At 41.1% G+C, this 18,438-nt stretch overlaps 1 protein-coding gene across 1 annotated transcript in view; it reads right to left on the bottom strand.

Moving 5' to 3' along the window:
• The window catches only part of LOC124119128 (F-box/WD repeat-containing protein 7-like), a 133,175-nt gene that overhangs the window by 44,691 nt on the left and 70,046 nt on the right, over window positions 1-18,438 (bottom strand). The window contains exons 20-21 of the mRNA XM_046481542.2: window positions 13,424-13,575; window positions 457-544 (exon numbers count right to left, since the gene is read on the bottom strand). Of these exons, the coding sequence (XP_046337498.2) occupies window positions 457-544; window positions 13,424-13,575 (240 nt within the window). The remainder of the gene's footprint in view (window positions 1-456; window positions 545-13,423; window positions 13,576-18,438) is intronic.

The raw sequence follows: 18,438 nt of genomic DNA, 5'->3' as shown, positions 1-18,438 counted from the left end.
CAATCATGAATATGGGAAATTAATTCTGATAACTAGTTGGACAACAGGTGGTTACACTGTGACATCTCTGACCACTCTAATGATTCAGATGCCATGGATATCTCTCTGTCCAGGTATCTCAAATACAGACTTCATTCTCTCATTTGACTTCATGGCCAGATGGAAGGAAATTGTGATGCCTTATTGTGAAGCATTTGTTTACCTGGAGATATTGAACTAGGCTTGCTCTAGAGAATGCCCTATCTGTCTGGAAGTCTTGAACTGGGCTAGCTCTAGAGAAGGCCCTGTCTGTCTGGATGTCTAGGCTAGCTCCAGAAAGGCTCCATCTGGATGTCCTGAACTAGACTGTTTCCAGAGAAGGACATAGTTTTAAAGAAGATCATTTTCAGCTGGATATTTCTTGAATGGACTAGAAAATGAGTTGTCTGACTAGCGTAGTTCCAGTGAAGGCCTTACCTTGATGTCTCGGACAGGTCCCTTGTGACCTTGAAGAGCTCTGACACACGTCATTGTTGACAAGTCCCATTCCTTCACACAGTGGTCACTGCAGAAAAGATGAATACATTTCAAACACTGGCAATAATCGTGGGTGTTCCAGCTAAAAGACCCATGGTGACCAGGGATTGAAATACATTTCTAAACAGATATTGTCCAGAAGATCCCTGTCGAAGTTCAACTTTGTGAATGTGAAAATAAATAAGTATGAAACAACATGATCTGATAGGGCATGACAATATGGTCTGATATGGCATGGCACTATGGTCTTATATGGCATGACAATATGATCTGATAGGGCATGACAATATGATCTGATTTGGCATGACAATATGGTCTGATATGGCATGGCAATATGATCTGATATGGCATGACAATATGATCTGATATGGCATGACAATATGGTTTGAAGGTCATGGCAGTAACATCGTGTTCTGATAGGCCATGGCAATATGGTTTGATTGGGCAGGACAATATGATCTGATATGGCATGACAATATGGTTTGATGGTCATGACAATAGGTCTAACTGAGCAGGACAGAATGATCTCATAGCCATCACAGGGCATGTAAATATGGTCTGATTGGGCATGATAATATAATCTGATAGGGCATGGAAATATGTTTTGATTGGGCATGACAATACGATCTGATAGGGCATGACAATATGGTCTAATATGGTTAACGTTGGAGGAAAGCCCAAACTGTTTGAGGTCCTTGATGTTTTACTCATTAGTGAAACCCATAAGCATGGGCATGGTGCTGACAAACATTATCAGTGTGAATCTGGGATTCGTACCAACAAGCATCAGATTCTGGCTTATGAGTGAGTGAGTGAGTGAGTGAGTTGGGTTTAACGCCGCTTTTAACATTATTCCAGTTATATCACGGCGTGTCAGCTTAATGTGGGAGGAAAGCCCGAAGTGATGCAGGTCTTAGACGTTTACCACTTCTGTGAAACCCACAAGCACGGGTATGGTGCTGACAAACCTAGAAACATAATCGGGGTGAACCGGGATTCGAACTCACAATCATAGGTTTCTGGCGTGTCTAGGGGACGCAACTCTGTACAGCGAATCGCGGCGCCTCAGACGACTGGGCCACCCGTGCCCCCTCTGGATTATGATAAAAAAGGAGACAACTCTGCACAGTGGATTGCCATGACATTGTTGTTTAACGCTGCACTCAGCAATATTCTAGCTATATGACGGCGGTCTGTAAATAATCAAGTCTGGGCCAGACAATCCACTGACTGACATTACGAGCATCGATCTATGCAATTTGGATCGATGACACTAATCAACCAAGTCAGCGAGCGTGACCACCCGATTCCGTTGGTCACCTCTTATGACAAGCCCAATTGCCTTTTACAGTGCATGTGTTGCTGAAGACCTATTCACCCTTTGGATCTTGACATCAGCTCTAAACAACCAACTCAAACACCTACTTTCTTCATCATATGATGGTAATTGCCTCAATGCTGTTATGGACAAAAAATTATTGCATTTCAAAAAGGTTGAATGATAAGCAAGGTCATTACAGGTAGGAAATGTTGTTTATAAACAACAAATACACCAGGGGAACCTAGCTGCGATACAAACAAAAAACAGGATTTCTAGCACAATAACAGCCTGATTGACTAAATATAGAGAGCACGATTACAATGAAAACACAGCACACCAATCTAGCATGCTGCTGATACAATGGTAAGGAATGTACCTGTCAAGTCAACAAGTGGTTACGATCTAGCAAATGATGTCGTACCACCAAAGGGGAACTGGTTCGTGAAAACAACTTCTACGTACAGAACAGGTGCTTGATTTCAGCTTTAGATGTTGCTAATATCTGCAGCTCAGGCTTCTGACTGACATGAATGAAGATGCTGCATACTCCACATGACACCCTACCATGGACTCGTTTCCACAATCTTAACATCGTGAGGCTTACACTAACATGGACTTACGGCAGTCGAACCCTATGACCTGAACAACCCTGAATTACACATACCGATACACTGACCACTCACTGGCTTTGCCTAATTCTTGTTTCATTTTGATGACCCATTTTACAATTCTCTTTTTTTTCACTTTATTTTTTTTTTCTTGGGTACAAAAAGGAAAATATTACACTGTACATTATGTTGGTCAATATGAGTATATGGAGTTAAACTATTGTGATACATATCAAATACATGTAGGATAGCCAAACTTGTCAATACAGTATGGTTTATTTTACAATTCTTAGTAATTATATGTTATCCTGGAATATTTGTTGCTGTCCAAGTTATTGTAGCCAGCCATTTGAAACTTCAGTGTAGGATAAAATACTTAATTCCTACACTTTTGAGAGATCTACCCCTCCCCTGGATGATGCCACCCCCAAACATAAAAAATAAAACAATATAATTATGGAAATGTTTACTGATGAGGTTGTTCATCAAAGGAATCCTACACATGACTGACAGCCCTAGGCCCGTTTCACAAAGTGATTATGTGGGTGATCGTAACTCCCATACTTTAACATGTACTTTACTTTACACCAGTCACTACAATCACATTGTGGAAGGCTGCTCCAGTGTAGTGAAGAACATCCAGCATGTCAAGTTGACTGTTCTTCACTCAACTTGTTATTCCACTCTTTCTGATATATAGTCTGTGGTCTAGTGGTAGAGCGTCTGCCGGAGAGCGGAAGGTCCAGGGTTCGATCCCCGGCCGCGTCATACCAAAAGATGTTAAACGATGGTACTTGTTGTTACCCTGTCTGGCGCTCGGCATCAAGGGGCTAAAACAAGGCCGGGTCGGCTTGGAGTCAGTATATTGTGTCTAAGTGGGATATTCATGTTAAACTGTTGCATATTGGTATCTCAGTGAGCTAGCACTATAAATCAGCATCAGTCCGGACTTATGAGTACAAGCAGCCACACCCACACACCCACACACCCACACACACGTGTGCATGGACATTGCTATATAAGTGCAATAATCTTGGACGTGACGTTAAACTCAATTTCACCTCACCTCACCTTTCTGTTATATGAAAATCAACTGATGATGTTGCAGTTATTGTGATATATGATATATGATATGATATGATATGATATGATATGATATGATATGATGTGATATGATATGATATGATATGATATCCTCGACTAGTGGATCCGTTTCCATTCCAGTTATTATTCTAAACTCCCTGGGGAGTATACAACCCAAGCTGTGTATGGGCCTGCTCAGTGAACAGAGGCACATTTGAACTAAGTCACTAGCCCAGGGTGACACCACACGTTTTGACATGTGCGTATATGTACGTATTCGTGTTTCCACCATCTGGTAATCTACCATCGGACGAGTGGGTTCTTTTGAGTGCACTGGGTGACTGTACTGTACACTGGGGGAAGTGACAACACTGTATGGACCTGTAAACATTGTTGTCCTAAGGGTGAATATTATAACAAACCCAGTCACTAGTGGGATCATTCTCAGCACCTGGCGCTTGCTAGCCCAGCTTTTGACCGCTTGCTCATTATCCGCCACAGTTATGTTGTAGGACAATCACACAGCAGTGTAAGATCTATAGATATGTACTTTTTGATGCCAACATAACAGTGAAACTCAGTGCCTTGTAATTTCTAATGGCTTCCTCCATTCATAATGGCTCCTTGAATCCTTATTTTGGGATAGATTTAACTCTTTAGTCTGAAGAGAGACAAATTTACTGGTCAAGAATAAGTCCATGAGTAGAACCATAAACGATTACTGAATGTTTGGGGAGTTGAGAGGGAGGGGATGGGAATGTCTAGAAGGTTGAGGAAGCAGAGAAGCATTCAATGATTGGGGTCAGTGTTAAGATATGGGGTTATGGAAAAAAGTTAAGTAGTAGCCTACTGGTAGGTGAGGCTTGGTGGCACAGAGTTAAAGAAAGATGGTTACAGAATGGTCATGACAAGGAAACACGTAATTTGGGGTTGAATATGTAGGATCATGGCAGCTAATTGGGGTTATGGTCTTGATGATACAGTTGGGGTTGTGGTCGTGAGTTAGGATTGGGGTTAGGACACAAAGGTTGTGATCCTGTGTCATTGATGGTGAGTATGACACAGGGGTTGTGGTCGTGTGTCATTGATGATGAGTATGACACAGGCGTTGTGGTCGTGTGTCATTGATGGTGAGTATGACACAGGGGTTGTGGTCGTGAGTCATTGATGGTGAGTATGACACAGGGGTTGTGGTCGTGACTCTGAATTGAGGTTACGACACAGGGGTTGTAGTTGTGAGTCAATGATGGTGAGTATGAAACAGGGGTTGTAGTCATGACTCTGAATTGAGGTTATGACACAGGGGTTGTAGTCGTGAGTCATTGATGGTGAGTATGAAACAGGGGTTGTAGTCGTGAGTCATTGATGGCGAGTATGAAACGGGTTGTAGTCGTGACTCTGAATTGAGGTTATGACACAGGGGTTGTAGTCGTGAGTCATTGATGGCGAGTATGAAACAGGGGTTGTAGTCGTGAGTCATTGATGGTGAGTATGAAACAGGGGTTGTAGTCGTGATTCTGGATTGAGGTTATGACACAGGGGTTGTGGTCGTGTGTCATTGATGGTGAGTATGACACAGGGGTTGTGGTCATGAGTCAGGATGGAGGTTATGACACAGTTGGGAAGTTGTTGAGGTTATGGTTATCAAAGTGGGGTTAAGCCCAGGGGTTATGGCAGTGCTGGCTGTGAGGCATCTCCAGGCACCTACAACAGGTAGATGTGTTTACAGGGATGTGGAGGGCCACATGGAAGCAGGTAGCGGCTCCCATAAAGCATACCATGCATGCCTTCCCCAACCACACCTGCTCTTCCATGCTATTATCTCACTTGTACAGCTTAATTTAGTTCACACCTGCCAGTACTGGAAACAAAAGAAGGAATTTGCCAGAAGCTAAAACAATTATAGACAAGAAGATGGGAAAAATTTGGTTGGGAATTCTTCTCAATGTTTTAAACCGTGTCCAACAACTTGTGAACATTAAACTGTGCAAAGGGCAGTGAGTCCATCACCATTGTGAGCACTTCATGGATATGTGTCTGTTGCTGATGGAGCCGGGTCATTTTTTGAGCCTTTGAATATTTACTCACATGCTATCATTCACACTGGGGATTGACAGTTTCCTTTGGGATATTTTTAATATCTTGGGTCTAGTCTATTGGGTTTTGTAAACCAATGAGTATTTCTTTTTGGAAAATAAGTCTACTTCTTTTATGAGTCAGTTACTTTTAATCCGTATATGTTCGTATGTTGACCAATTAAGTCACATGTCATGTAACCTCATCACAATGTTACATGTCTAAGTTACAATCATCTTCCCGAGGCAAAAGAGTTAACTGGCCTTAAAAGTCCAGTTTCCACCCTTGCCGAACTAGGCTGGAAATATGGAGTTATATTTTGACTGGACTACCGAGTCTATGCATAGTCCAATCAAAATCACGTAACGAAATTGATATCCAATTCGTAAACCGCAGAGCAGATTTCAGTCGATTGCAGTAAGTGCAAAACATTTGTACCGCCAACTCAGCGTCAACAGATATTCCACAAATCTTGTTTTTAATCAAGGTGCTCACCTGGATTTGATGCACATCGTGAAAATATAGATTTTGATTATTGATCAGATCATCTTGACTGGGTGACTTTTGTTTGAAGAAAATGCAAGTGATATGAGAGGTGGAATCTGATAGGTCAATAGGAGGGACATAGAAGGGACATAACTCGTAATTGCCACTGGTGGCACTACGATCAAGCCCAGAAATTTTAGCCTAGTTCGGCAGGGGCTGGACTCTTATAGTCAGTTAACTCCCTTGCCTCAGGAAGATGAGTTACAATTTGCGAAATGTTACTGAAAAAGCTACATTGGGTTATTACGCACAGTGTTGTTATTCTATTGGGTTATCGAACTTCTTCATGCGTATTTGTATGCTAGCAAGTCAAATTTATTGGTTATAATGAATCAGTTTGCATATCTTACGAAATATCTGGAGCTCTGTTGACTGTTGAGTTACGGTATGAGGTCTTAGACAAATAGCATAAATTAATATATGTTTTGTGAAAGGTTGCACTAAAATGCAATACACAAACATTTAAAAAAATAGAGATGAAATGATACAGCAAGGTCACAATATGATATGTATCACGATACATAGGTTATGATATGATTTATATCTCGATACACATATTACGTCAAATCATGTGGAAACCTATCGACTATAAGTATTTCAGAGCAGGTTCCGGAGAAAAGGCTTGCTGTAGACACATGTTCGGAGCATCTATTTTTAGCAGTGAACTTGAAAAGCTAAATTACAACACATTTTGCAATACATGTTTTTGACTGACAAAAACACTGGCGTGGGGATCATAAAACAAGTAAGTGACTTAATTTAGCAAGTGTACCGTCTTGTACTATTGATACAGAAAAAGAGGATCGTGTATCGTATCACGTACTGCATGAAAACTTATGATGCACCGGTGCACCGATGTGTGATCAAAAAGACATGAACTCTTTTTCACACAAGGCACCTACATAATGCCTAGGTGTACCTGGGGCATTGGTCATCCAGTGGTTTAAGACGTTACAATTCACTCTGCAGAGTTGCATCCCTTGGGCATGCCAGAAACCTATGATTGTGGGTTAGAATCCCGGTTCGCCACAATTATGTTTCTAGGTTTGTCAGCATGATACCCGTGCTCGTGGGTTTCACCAAAATGGTAAACGTCTGAGACCTGCATCATTTCAGGCTTTCCTCCCACAAAAAGCTGACATGCTGTGATGTAACTGGAATACTGTTCAAAGGGGCAATAAATTCAACTCATTCACTCACTCACTTGGTCTACCGAGAGAATGGGCATCCGAGGGAAGAGAATGTGCATAGCTCTTTAATGTCAGGACATGCATCATCATACTTTGACAAAGTGGACAAATGAAAAACAATTCACTCATGGAGCAATTACCACAGACTTCTAACAAGAGTCTTGTCTGTGTCTCAATGCTCAATAACCATCGAGCTGCTCACCGGCCACTTAACCACCTCCAGCAGTGACTCCATGCCAAGGGGCCTTCTCCGGAGTCCAGATACAGTAGTGTAATTCCTGGATCTCCCAGTCATCCGTCAAAATACAAATCTGATTTAGCGATTCATAAATCATAATTCTCTGTAGTAAATCTTTAGGTGGGCCTGAAATAGGTGCTGACAACAAAACGTATGTTAGCTATTTACAAATCTCCCAAGATGGTACTCCATTATGGCAGCAGCGGCCCTATATATCACACTCATTACCCACTCCCAGTCACAACTCTCTCTGGGAGGGAGCTAGAGGCTACATGTTGCAATTCTACAGTACTCAACACAATAAGCGTTCTGTCACATCCAAGCAGGTAATAGATTACTGATCAGTGAATGAAACCCTTGAAAATTAAACCATTATGATGACGACATGCTATTATTGTTGCGGTTGATTCTGAACAAAGAATTCACTGACCATTCTGAACGTGCAGATAGAGACATGGGTCATTATGCAAAATTATATAGTTAATATACGTCCACCATAACATGGTTTATAGTCAAAACAAGGTTACGTGGCCAAGAAGTTTAACTTAAGCTTCAGGTATATTGATGATCTAATATCGTTCAATAACAATCAAAAAGCCTATTCCCTTCCACTGATTTACCCATCTAAACTAGAAACAAGTATTTGTCACAGAGTGACGAAATATCCCCCGCCATATACACCATAGTACCAAATATGAAGACAATCCAGCGATTAGTTCTTGAGATATTGTGGCAACACCGTTTTCCAACTCCAAAAACAGATTTGCCTGCTGTGACCTTGAAAATGGGGTCAAGGTCACCAAATCTGACAGGTGTAGGCGGTGTCTGTATATACACTATAGTTCCAAATATGAAGACAATCCAGCGATTAGTTCTTGAGATATCACGGCAACACCGTTTTCTAACTCCAAAAGCAGATTTGCCTGCTGTGACCTTGAAAATGGGGTCAAGGTCACCAAAACCGACTGGTGTCTGTGGTGTCTGTATATACACCATAGTTCCAAATATGAAGACAATCGAGAGGTTTAGTTCTTGAGATATCGCGGCAACACCGTTTTCCAACTCCAAAAGCAGATTTGCCTGCTGTGACCTTGAAAATGGGGTCAAGGTCACCAAAACCGACTGGTGTCTGCGGTGTCTGTATATACACCATAGTTCCAAATATGAAGACAATCCAGTGTTTAGTTCTTGAGATATCGCGGCAACACCGTTTTCCAACTCTAAAAGCAGATTTGTCTGCTGTGACCTTGAAAATGGGATCAAGGTCACCAAAACCGACTGGTGTCTGCGGAGTCTGTATATACACCATAGTTCCAAATATGAAGACAATCCAGTGTTTAGTTCTTGAGATATCGCGGCAACACCGTTTTCCAACTCTAAAAGCAGATTTGTCTGCTGTGACCTTGAAAATGGGATCAAGGTCACCAAAACCGACTGGTGTCTGCGGAGTCTGTATATACACCATAGTTCCAAATATGAAGACAATCCAGTGTTTAGTTCTTGAGATATCGCGGCAACACTGTTTTCCAACTCCAAAAGCAGATATGCCTGCTGTGACCTTGAAAATGGGGTCAAGGTCACCAAAACTGACTGGTGTCTGCGGAGTCTGTATATACACCATAGTTCCAAATATGAAGACAATCCAGTGTTTAGTTCTTGAGATATCGCGGCAACACTGTTTTCCAACTCCAAAAGCAGATATGCCTGCTGTGACCTTTAAAATGGGGTCAAGGTCACCAAAACTGACTGGTGTCTGCGGAGTCTGTATATACACCATAGTTCCAAATATGAAGACAATCCAGTGTTTAGTTCTTGAGATATCGCGGCAACAAACAGGTGGGACGTACGGACGGACGTACGGACGGACGTACGGACGGTCGTGAATACTATATCCCCCGCTTCGCGCTTTTGCGCGGCGGGGGATAAAAAGGAGGCAAGTGAGACAGCCTAATCTGTTTCATATTTAGGTCTATGCATAAAGATTCAGAGTGACAAAACACTCCCCACATGACTGTATGACAAGAGGGATGACTTCAACTTTCCAATAGTCAACTTTCCCTTTATGTCGAGCAATATTCCAGCAGCTCTACAAAACACTCTCCACAAGACTGTATAACAAGAGGGATGACTTCAACTTTCCAATAGTCGACTTTCCCTTTATGTCAAGCAGTATTCCAGCAGCTCTATAAAACACTCTCCACAAGACTGTATGACAAGAGGGATGACTTCAACTTTCAAATAGTCGACTTTCCCTTCATGTCGAGCAATATTCCAGCAGCTCTAACCATTGGTGTTTACATTTCACAACTTTTGAGATACAATTGAGCATTCTCTTTCTTCCAGCATCTCAAAGAGCGTCATATGACTCATGCTCAGAAGTTGTCTGTTGATTCTAGTGGTATTATCAACTCGTCCCTTTGGAGCTCATTGATCTAAAATCCGCAATCAACAGATTCAATTGATTTCTCCATTACATATCATACTGCAACATTGGAATGGAGTACTGTTTAGTTTCACCGTCAGCAGAGTTCCAGCACTATCACAGTGTTTCATGCATACCAGTGATTGAGTCTGGACATCACTTACACCCAACTAACAATGAGTTACCTTTACCTCCAAGGTCATTTCATCACATGAGAGTGTACTTTTTGTGTTACTGTGTTACAAAAATGAAGTCGATCCCCATATTAAACTGCCAATGCATTCTAAATGAAACTATTTACGACTCATTTTATGCGTGAATGGCCTTCAAACTGACCCAGCCATGGCACAAGACTGGCATTGAGTTAATTATTGAAAATCAATCAAAAGTGATTTGAAAATGCTCAGATTTCTAATAAATTAACCCAAAACAAATTAAACCATATTACATAATTTGACCTCCAGTGACCTTGAAGGTCACCCACAATACGAAACAGTCAAGAACCCACCTAAGTTTAATCAAATTCCATTCCTAAATAAACAAATTATCGTATACAAAAGCTTTTTCGATGCCTAGTTTATACTGATTGACCTTGACCTTCAAGGTCATACAATCATGTGTAAGAAATTCCCCAGGGAAATTATAGGAGGGATATCAGGCATAAAGTCTCTGACATCTGTCCTATATTTGTGTCTCAGAAAACCAGGACAATAGTGGAGCTCAAATTCGAGCAAACGCATTAAGCAACCCTTCCATTAGTCCTGTACCATGACCGTGGAATATATTTATTTTATGAAAAATAATAATCTAGAAATGCATACAAAAGCAAGTCTAGCCAGCTCAAGCTAGCTCTATTCTGAAATCAGCATAGGGAATTTATTTTTATTTTTAGAGTCAAGAAGGATATTGTGTAATATAAGATTTCAGAGACTAAATGTTAGTCTACCCTTCCATATACGGGTCTGCTTAATTATACTTAGTGCATAAACACTATGAAAATAAGCATAATAGGACGGGGTCCTTGTCATAGCCCTAATGTTAAAAGATAAGGGTTTAAGGGGGCCCTATATTCAAATACTATAGGAGCAAACCTCAAAGACCCAACGACCTACCTTAACTCTGAACACTGCTATACATATCTAACGGATGCTATCATATGTTCCCAAAAATACTCTTCATCTCATGTGAGCTTTTGAATACATACTTATAATCTCTAAAAAAAAATCAAGCCCCAAAATTCATAATTTTATGATCTTTCAAACAGCCGAAAAAGTCAACTATTTTTCTGTTCACTAATGAAATAAATATGGCAGACTGGCCACACATTTACAGAACGATAAAGCAATGTCTTGAGGCACACACTGAGCTGGTGAAGATCGAGAAAGACATTATATGTCCTCTGGGTAGAGGAGTAAAGCCACAAACAACAACCAACACCACAGCCAACACAGATATTGAACATCTGAAGAAATTTATTCTACGTGTTGGCATGGCGCTGATGAGCTATGCATTTAAGAAGACGAGAAACAGACCTTGTCTTCATGATGGGTGTATTTAACTTGCAATATTCTCCAGATCTGAAGGTGGGAAAAAAGCCAAATCTAGGTACGTTCACGGTGGGATGTCCCACATATCAACTGTAGTACTTTCCAGTGTTGAAAGAGGATGTTTGTCTTCAATGAAATTCTCATGACTTCTGTCGTATTATGAGGACATCCGTCAATAAAATACAACTAGATTGCATCTCATTTAAACTATGTTCCAACATTTTGAGGAACAGCTCTCAGAAAAAGAAAAATTGTCTTATTTTCTCAAACGTCTGTAATGTTAAGTAGGTTCAGGATTATAAATTGATGTCTCACACTCAGATGAACCAAAGATCCACATTTGTTCACCTTGCTTTTAACTTGCAACTACAAGAAACAGTCTTATCAGTAAATCTTAGGGTCCGCAATGCAGAGTTGTGTCCCTAAATGGTGCAGGATCCGCTGATCAGGGGTTTGATTCCAATATTTGCTGATCATGATCCAAGGTTTATCAACTCCAAATGTGCACTGAGGTTTAAAAAAAGAGATTAACATCTACAGCCTGCATTTCTTTGGGCTATCCTTCCCAAAAAATGACCATGAAACTATAACTGAAATACTTTTGAAAGAATTATAAAACCCAACTGACTCACTCACCCTCTCTTGGGATAGTTTTACACCACTTTTAGCAATATTCCAGCAATATCACCAGGAACTGACTTCACACATTTTTTCCAACTCTTGGAACAGAGTGAGTGAGTTAACATTTAACAATGTATCTGCAATGTTTCAATGACTCTTTGAATGAATTGCTCATTAGCGAATGTGTCAGCAGTGAGGTTCCTCCTTCACTGAAACATGGTGGCTAGGTACGGTTTGGTGGAGTCAAGAATAAAATAAAGAAACAGGCCTGGCTGGAGTGTGAAACAGGTAAACATAAAGTGACACTCTGGTAGTAATTCAAGCTCTGGCTGCTGACTGCATTTAGAAACCTTTCAAGTCTCAGCTTGGAGAATGCGTTTGAATTATCCTCAAGTTATCTTTGAATTACTGAAAATGAAATAACTCAACAGTAAAACATCTATCACTGCATGCTCCAGAAGCAGCCAGTACCTGCTCCATGGCATGTAATGAGGTGAGGTGAGGTGAGGTGAGGTGAGGTGAGGTGAGGTGAGGTGAAGTGAGGTGGGGTTGAACGTCGCATTCAAGATTTTTGCACGTTTTATGCACGCATGTACATGCTTGAGTGTGTGTGTCTGTTTGTGTGTGTGTGTGTGTGTGTGTGTGTGTGCGTGCGTGTATGTGTGTGTGTATGTGTGTGTGTCTGTCTGTGTGTCTGTCTGTGTGTCTGTGTAAGTGTGTGTAAGTCTGTGTCTTTTGGTGTGTATGCGTGTGTGTCTGTGAACTAGTCTAATGACTAATGCTGGTTTCATAGTGCTAGCCCACTGAGATACCATGCTGTAGTTTAACACAGTATACTGTCTCCAGGCTGACTAGTACTTTTGTTCTTTTTGGAAACATTTTTTAAACTAATGAAGTACAAGGTTCAAATCCTTTTGGAGCCTCCACCATTTCTAAACTGGACCCACTGTCAGACAACGACAGGCAGAGTAACAAGAAGTACCATCTTTTAATGTCTTTTTGTATGATGCAATCTCCTGCTCTCCAGGCAGACGCTCTACCACTAGACCATGGAGGCAGTGTCTCCAGGCAGACGCCCTACCACAAGACCACAGAGGTGGTCTCTCCAGCAAGACACCCTACCACAAGACCACAGAGGTGGTCTCTCCAGCCAGACGCTCTACCTAAAGACCATGGAGGTGCTCTCTGACGCTCTAACTAAAGACCACGGAGGCCGCCTCTCCAGGCAGAAGTGGTCTGTCGTGTAATGACTCACCCTGAAGCTGTCCAGATTCGACCTTGATGATATGCGACCTTGTGTACTGGTGCATCATGGGTCTTCACAGCAGCCTCCGACTCCCCGTTGATCTTGTTCCAGAAGTACACCGTGCCAGTCAGGTCAGAACCAATCAGAAGACAATCCTGAAGCTAGGACATAAAAGAAAACATGTCAGAAATTTCAGACGTAAGAAATATCTACACACAGCATAAACAGGAGCATACGTAAAATATCAGATGTAAGAGGTCATTACTGCCTCTGAGCAGGATTCCATGGACCGACCATGTGATGATCAGTTCATCAAAACAGTCTGAGATTTGTTAATCTGAGTCAGCCCAATACACATCCTTGAAACACTTCCAGTAAAAAGTATTTTTCTTTATGTTAACATAGACATATACAAAATACACATACTTTAAATGATATAAATGATGAGGTATTGTTTAAAATTTAATACTGTTCATATATGTACGTTCATGATAGTTTTCACATTGCTTATGATTGTGTTCATGATGCTGTTTATACTGTTCATGACATGTTCACACTTTTCATGCTTCTGTTCATGATCATGCTGACACTTCTTATGGTTCTGTTCATGATATTGTTGACACTTGATTCTGTTCATGATTCTGTGAATACTTTCATGCTTCTGTTCATGATTGTGCTGACACTTCCTATACTGTTCATGATATTGTTGACACTTGATTCTGTTCATGATTCTGTAAACACCTTTCATGCTTCTGTTCATGATATTGTTCACACTTGATTCTGTGAATATTTTTCATGCTTCTATTCTGTTTAAACTTCTAATGATTCTGTTAATGATCAAGTTTATACTTTCATGATTCTGTTCTTTTCATTTATATTAATGATACTGTATCACATTTACAGCACTCGACACTTTCAGCAAACTGTTCATACAAGTTTAGTATACTGTTCACAGACTTTTAGCATGGTGTTCAAATGTGTGTGGGACACAGGTTACAGATGTGGTTTTGTTGTCCCGGAAAAGCCATTTTCAGGTGTTGGTAGGTGTACCCTCTCTCTAATGTCAAAGCACTGCCAGCTCTTCTACTGCACCTTCTCAAACCATAGTAAACTACTTTTTCAATGAATATAAAATCTGACTAGAAAGATCCAGAAGCGGTTAGATGAGATCTGATCCAGACAATCTACTTCATCCCTGACAATACCAGACAAACAATTTTCCGAAATTTCTTTCAATAATTACGACATCCTCCAACACTCTGCCTTATAAAGTTTTGCTGATCTAAACAAAGCTGAGCTGATGGATTCTGACACACTAACAAACTCCTGCATGTTCGCTCAGGGCTCACGGGTCTGACGAGTGCCATTATATCATTAAGCAATTAGCTTTCCTTACTAGGGGGGGTTGTATGCAGTGTAAACGTGGAGGGAGGCACTCTTTGATGTTCTTAGCTGTAAGTGTTGTGTTTGGATTATCATCATGTGAACATGGAGGCCGACCAGCCTCTTACCGTAGCTCAAAGCACATTATAGCTCAAAGATGCTGAAACTTGCTTTCAAAACATATTCTAAATGAAACAATATGGAAACATTTTTTAAACTATTCAAGTACAGGGTTCAAATCCTTTTGGAACCTCAATCATTTTTTAACTGGACCCACTTGCAGACAGCGACTGTGGCACTAAAGATTTTGGGAGGTGAGGTGAAATGGGGTTTAGCGTCACATTCAGGATTATTGCATTTATGTAGTGGAGTGTGTGTGTGTGTGTGTGTGTGTGTGTGTGTGTGTGTGTGTGTGTGTGTGTGTGTGTGTGTGTGTGTGTGTGTGTGTGTGTGTGTGTGTGTGTGAGTGAGTGTGTCTGTGTGTCTGTGCCTGTGTGTGTGTCAGCCCACTAGATCATGCTGCAGTTTGGACACCCCACTCCTATTCAAGTACAAGGTTCAAATCATTAAGGAACCTCCGTCATTTCTTAAATGGAACCACTTGCAGACAGCGACTGTGGCACTAAAGATATTTGGAGGTGAGGTGAAATGGGGTTTAGCGTCACTCCGAGCTGACCAATACTTTTATCTTCCCTTTTCTATTCAGACACCTAAGTTTTACTCAGGATCATAATCAGTTTGATCATACGATCCTGGCATGACAAAGGGAAGTAATTATGCAAAGCCAATTTTCATTCCTCAGACAACTGGGCCATTAAAGACCCATGGCTCAAAGTTCTTGGTTAAAATGTCTGAAAATTATATAGACTATCAAGGCATCATAGGCTGACTGTCTAGTCCAGACTTGATTATTTACAGACCGCTGTCATATACTGCTGTGTGAGGCATTAAACAACAAACAAACAAACAAACATCATGCATGTGATTTTTACATGCTTGTGTTTAGTCATTCAGAGGTTGGGATATTACCGCAAGGTCAAACTCACAATGTTTATGAAGTGAACACCACGGTGGAGTTCTATGAAAAATATTTTCATGAAATTTATGATGGTGGTTACTGGGAACGCAAGGGTGTAAGGAAACAGATGCGAAATTGTTTATGCATATATCACCATGTAGACAGATTCTTGACACAGTGACAAGTATCTTGCAGTGGTACCCTGGTACACACCAGAGCATAGTGTGTTGAGGAAGTAGTATGGGCAGCTTCCCAGACAGATGTATACAGACTGTATACACATGCCAACACGTGCCAGGCAGTCACCTACTGACCACACGGATACCTTGCAGGGTTCACATTCCCAGTGTATATAATGATATACATACACACACCAACACGTCCCTGAGTGGGAATTCAGCTGCACCGGAAGCACCCATAAAATCTTTGACATTGGGAGACAACACAACCATGTGTTGAAAGCTGCTCTGCTAGAACACATGTTATTTCTCTGATACAAGATGTCAGCAAGACAATCAGTATCCACACTCATAGCTAATAAGGTTCAGGGATTGGACGAGTATGCCGTGTCATGTCGCTAATAACCTGAACTCTTTGAAGTGAATGGTTTAGTCTGACATTGGATGAAGCTGTAACGGGAAATAGCAGAAATGTGTTCTCATAGATGATCACCACAATACAGACTTGTATCAGGTCATGACAATATATAAAGCATTGTATCATGTCATGTAATTACAATTCACCCAACATTGTACAGTGTCATGACAATACACACAGCCTTGTATCATGTCATGACAATACACACAGCCTTGTATCATGTCATGACAATACACACAGCCTTGTATCATGCCATGACAATACACACAGCCTTGTATCACATCATGACAATACACACAGCCTTGTATCATGTCATGACAATACACAGCCTTGTATCATGTCATAAAATACACACAGGCTTGTATCATGTCATGACAATACACACAGCCTTGTATCATGTCATGACAATACACACAGCCTTGTATCACATCATGACAATACACACAGGCTTGTATCATGTCATGACAATACACACAGCCTTGTATCATGTCATGACAATACACACAGCCTTGTATCACATCATGACAATACTCACAGCCTTGTATCACATCATGACAATACACACAGCCTTGTATCATGTCATGACAATACTCACAGCCTTGTATCATGTCATGACAATACACACAGCCTTGTATCACATCATGACAATACACACAGCCTTGTATCATGTCATGACAATACTCACAGCCTTGTATCATGTCATGACAATACACACAGCCTTGTATCATGTCATGACAATACACACAGCCTTGTATCATGTCATGGCAATACTCACAGCCTTGTATCATGTCATGACAATACACACAGCCTTGTATCAGGTCATGACAATACACATAGCCTTGTATCATGTCATGACAATACTCACAGCCTTGTATCATGTCATGACAATACACACAGCCTTGTATCACATCATGACAATACACACAGACTTGTTTCATGTCATGACAATACTCACAGCGTTGTATCACGTCATGACAATACTCACAGCCTTGTATCACATCATGACAATACTCACAGCCTTGTATCACATCATGACAATACACACAGCCTTGTATCACATCATGACAATACTCACAGCCTTGTATCACATCATGACAATACACACAGCCTTGTATCACATCATGACAATACTCACAGCCTTGTATCACATCATGACAATACACACAGCCTTGTATCATGTCATGACAATATATAAAAACCGTGAAAATATGGGGTAGAATAGGTCTTCAGCAACCCATGCTTGCGGTAAAAGGCGACTATGCTTATCGTAAGAGGCGACCATGCTTGTCATGAGGCGAGTAACAGGATCAGGTGGTCTGGCTCGCTGACTTGGTTGATGCATGTCATCAATCCCAATTGCGTGGATTGATGTTCATGATATTAATCACTGGATTATTTACAGACCGCCATCATATAGCTGGAATATTGCTGAGTGCAGCGTTAAACAACAAACCAAACCAAAGACAATATATAAATCCTTGTATAATCTCATGACAATACACAGCATTGCATCATGCTATGACAATACATGTAGCCTAGTACCATAACATGACAATATTCAAAAGAATGTATCGTGTATTATGTGATGACAATACACACAGCTTAGTACACGTCATGGATCATGTATCATGAGCCATCAGTAAATCCCCTGCCACAGGCAGGGCATGTCAGTCAGCTCGTGACCACATGGAGAGTTCATGAGGCCTTGGTTCTGGCAGTGCTCAACTGACTCTGAAACCACTTAACACAACATGGACAGATCTGGCACAGTAAGAATTCACTTTCCATCCAACTCCTCCACTCAACGGCCTACAACAATGAAATATGTGTAAACCAACACACACACTCACATATGGCATGGCAATGGGGAAGACTTGTTGCCAACTCTGGATGATTCCTCAATGTTTCTCGGTGTCTCTGGCCATCAGATAACAAGCAGATGGCCCCAGAAGCATAGAGTGTTCCTCACCTGGTTATTGTTACTTCGCTCAAGAACAGACCACACTTCACCTCTGTGAACTTTTCC

This window comes from Haliotis rufescens, unplaced genomic scaffold (assembly GCF_023055435.1).
Source record: "Haliotis rufescens isolate VD_foot unplaced genomic scaffold, xgHalRufe1.0.p SCAF_3, whole genome shotgun sequence".
Classification (NCBI taxonomy): Eukaryota; Metazoa; Mollusca; class Gastropoda; order Lepetellida; family Haliotidae; genus Haliotis; species Haliotis rufescens.
Note: the sequence above shows the minus strand (reverse complement) of the source record. Positions and strands in the feature narration are given on the sequence as shown.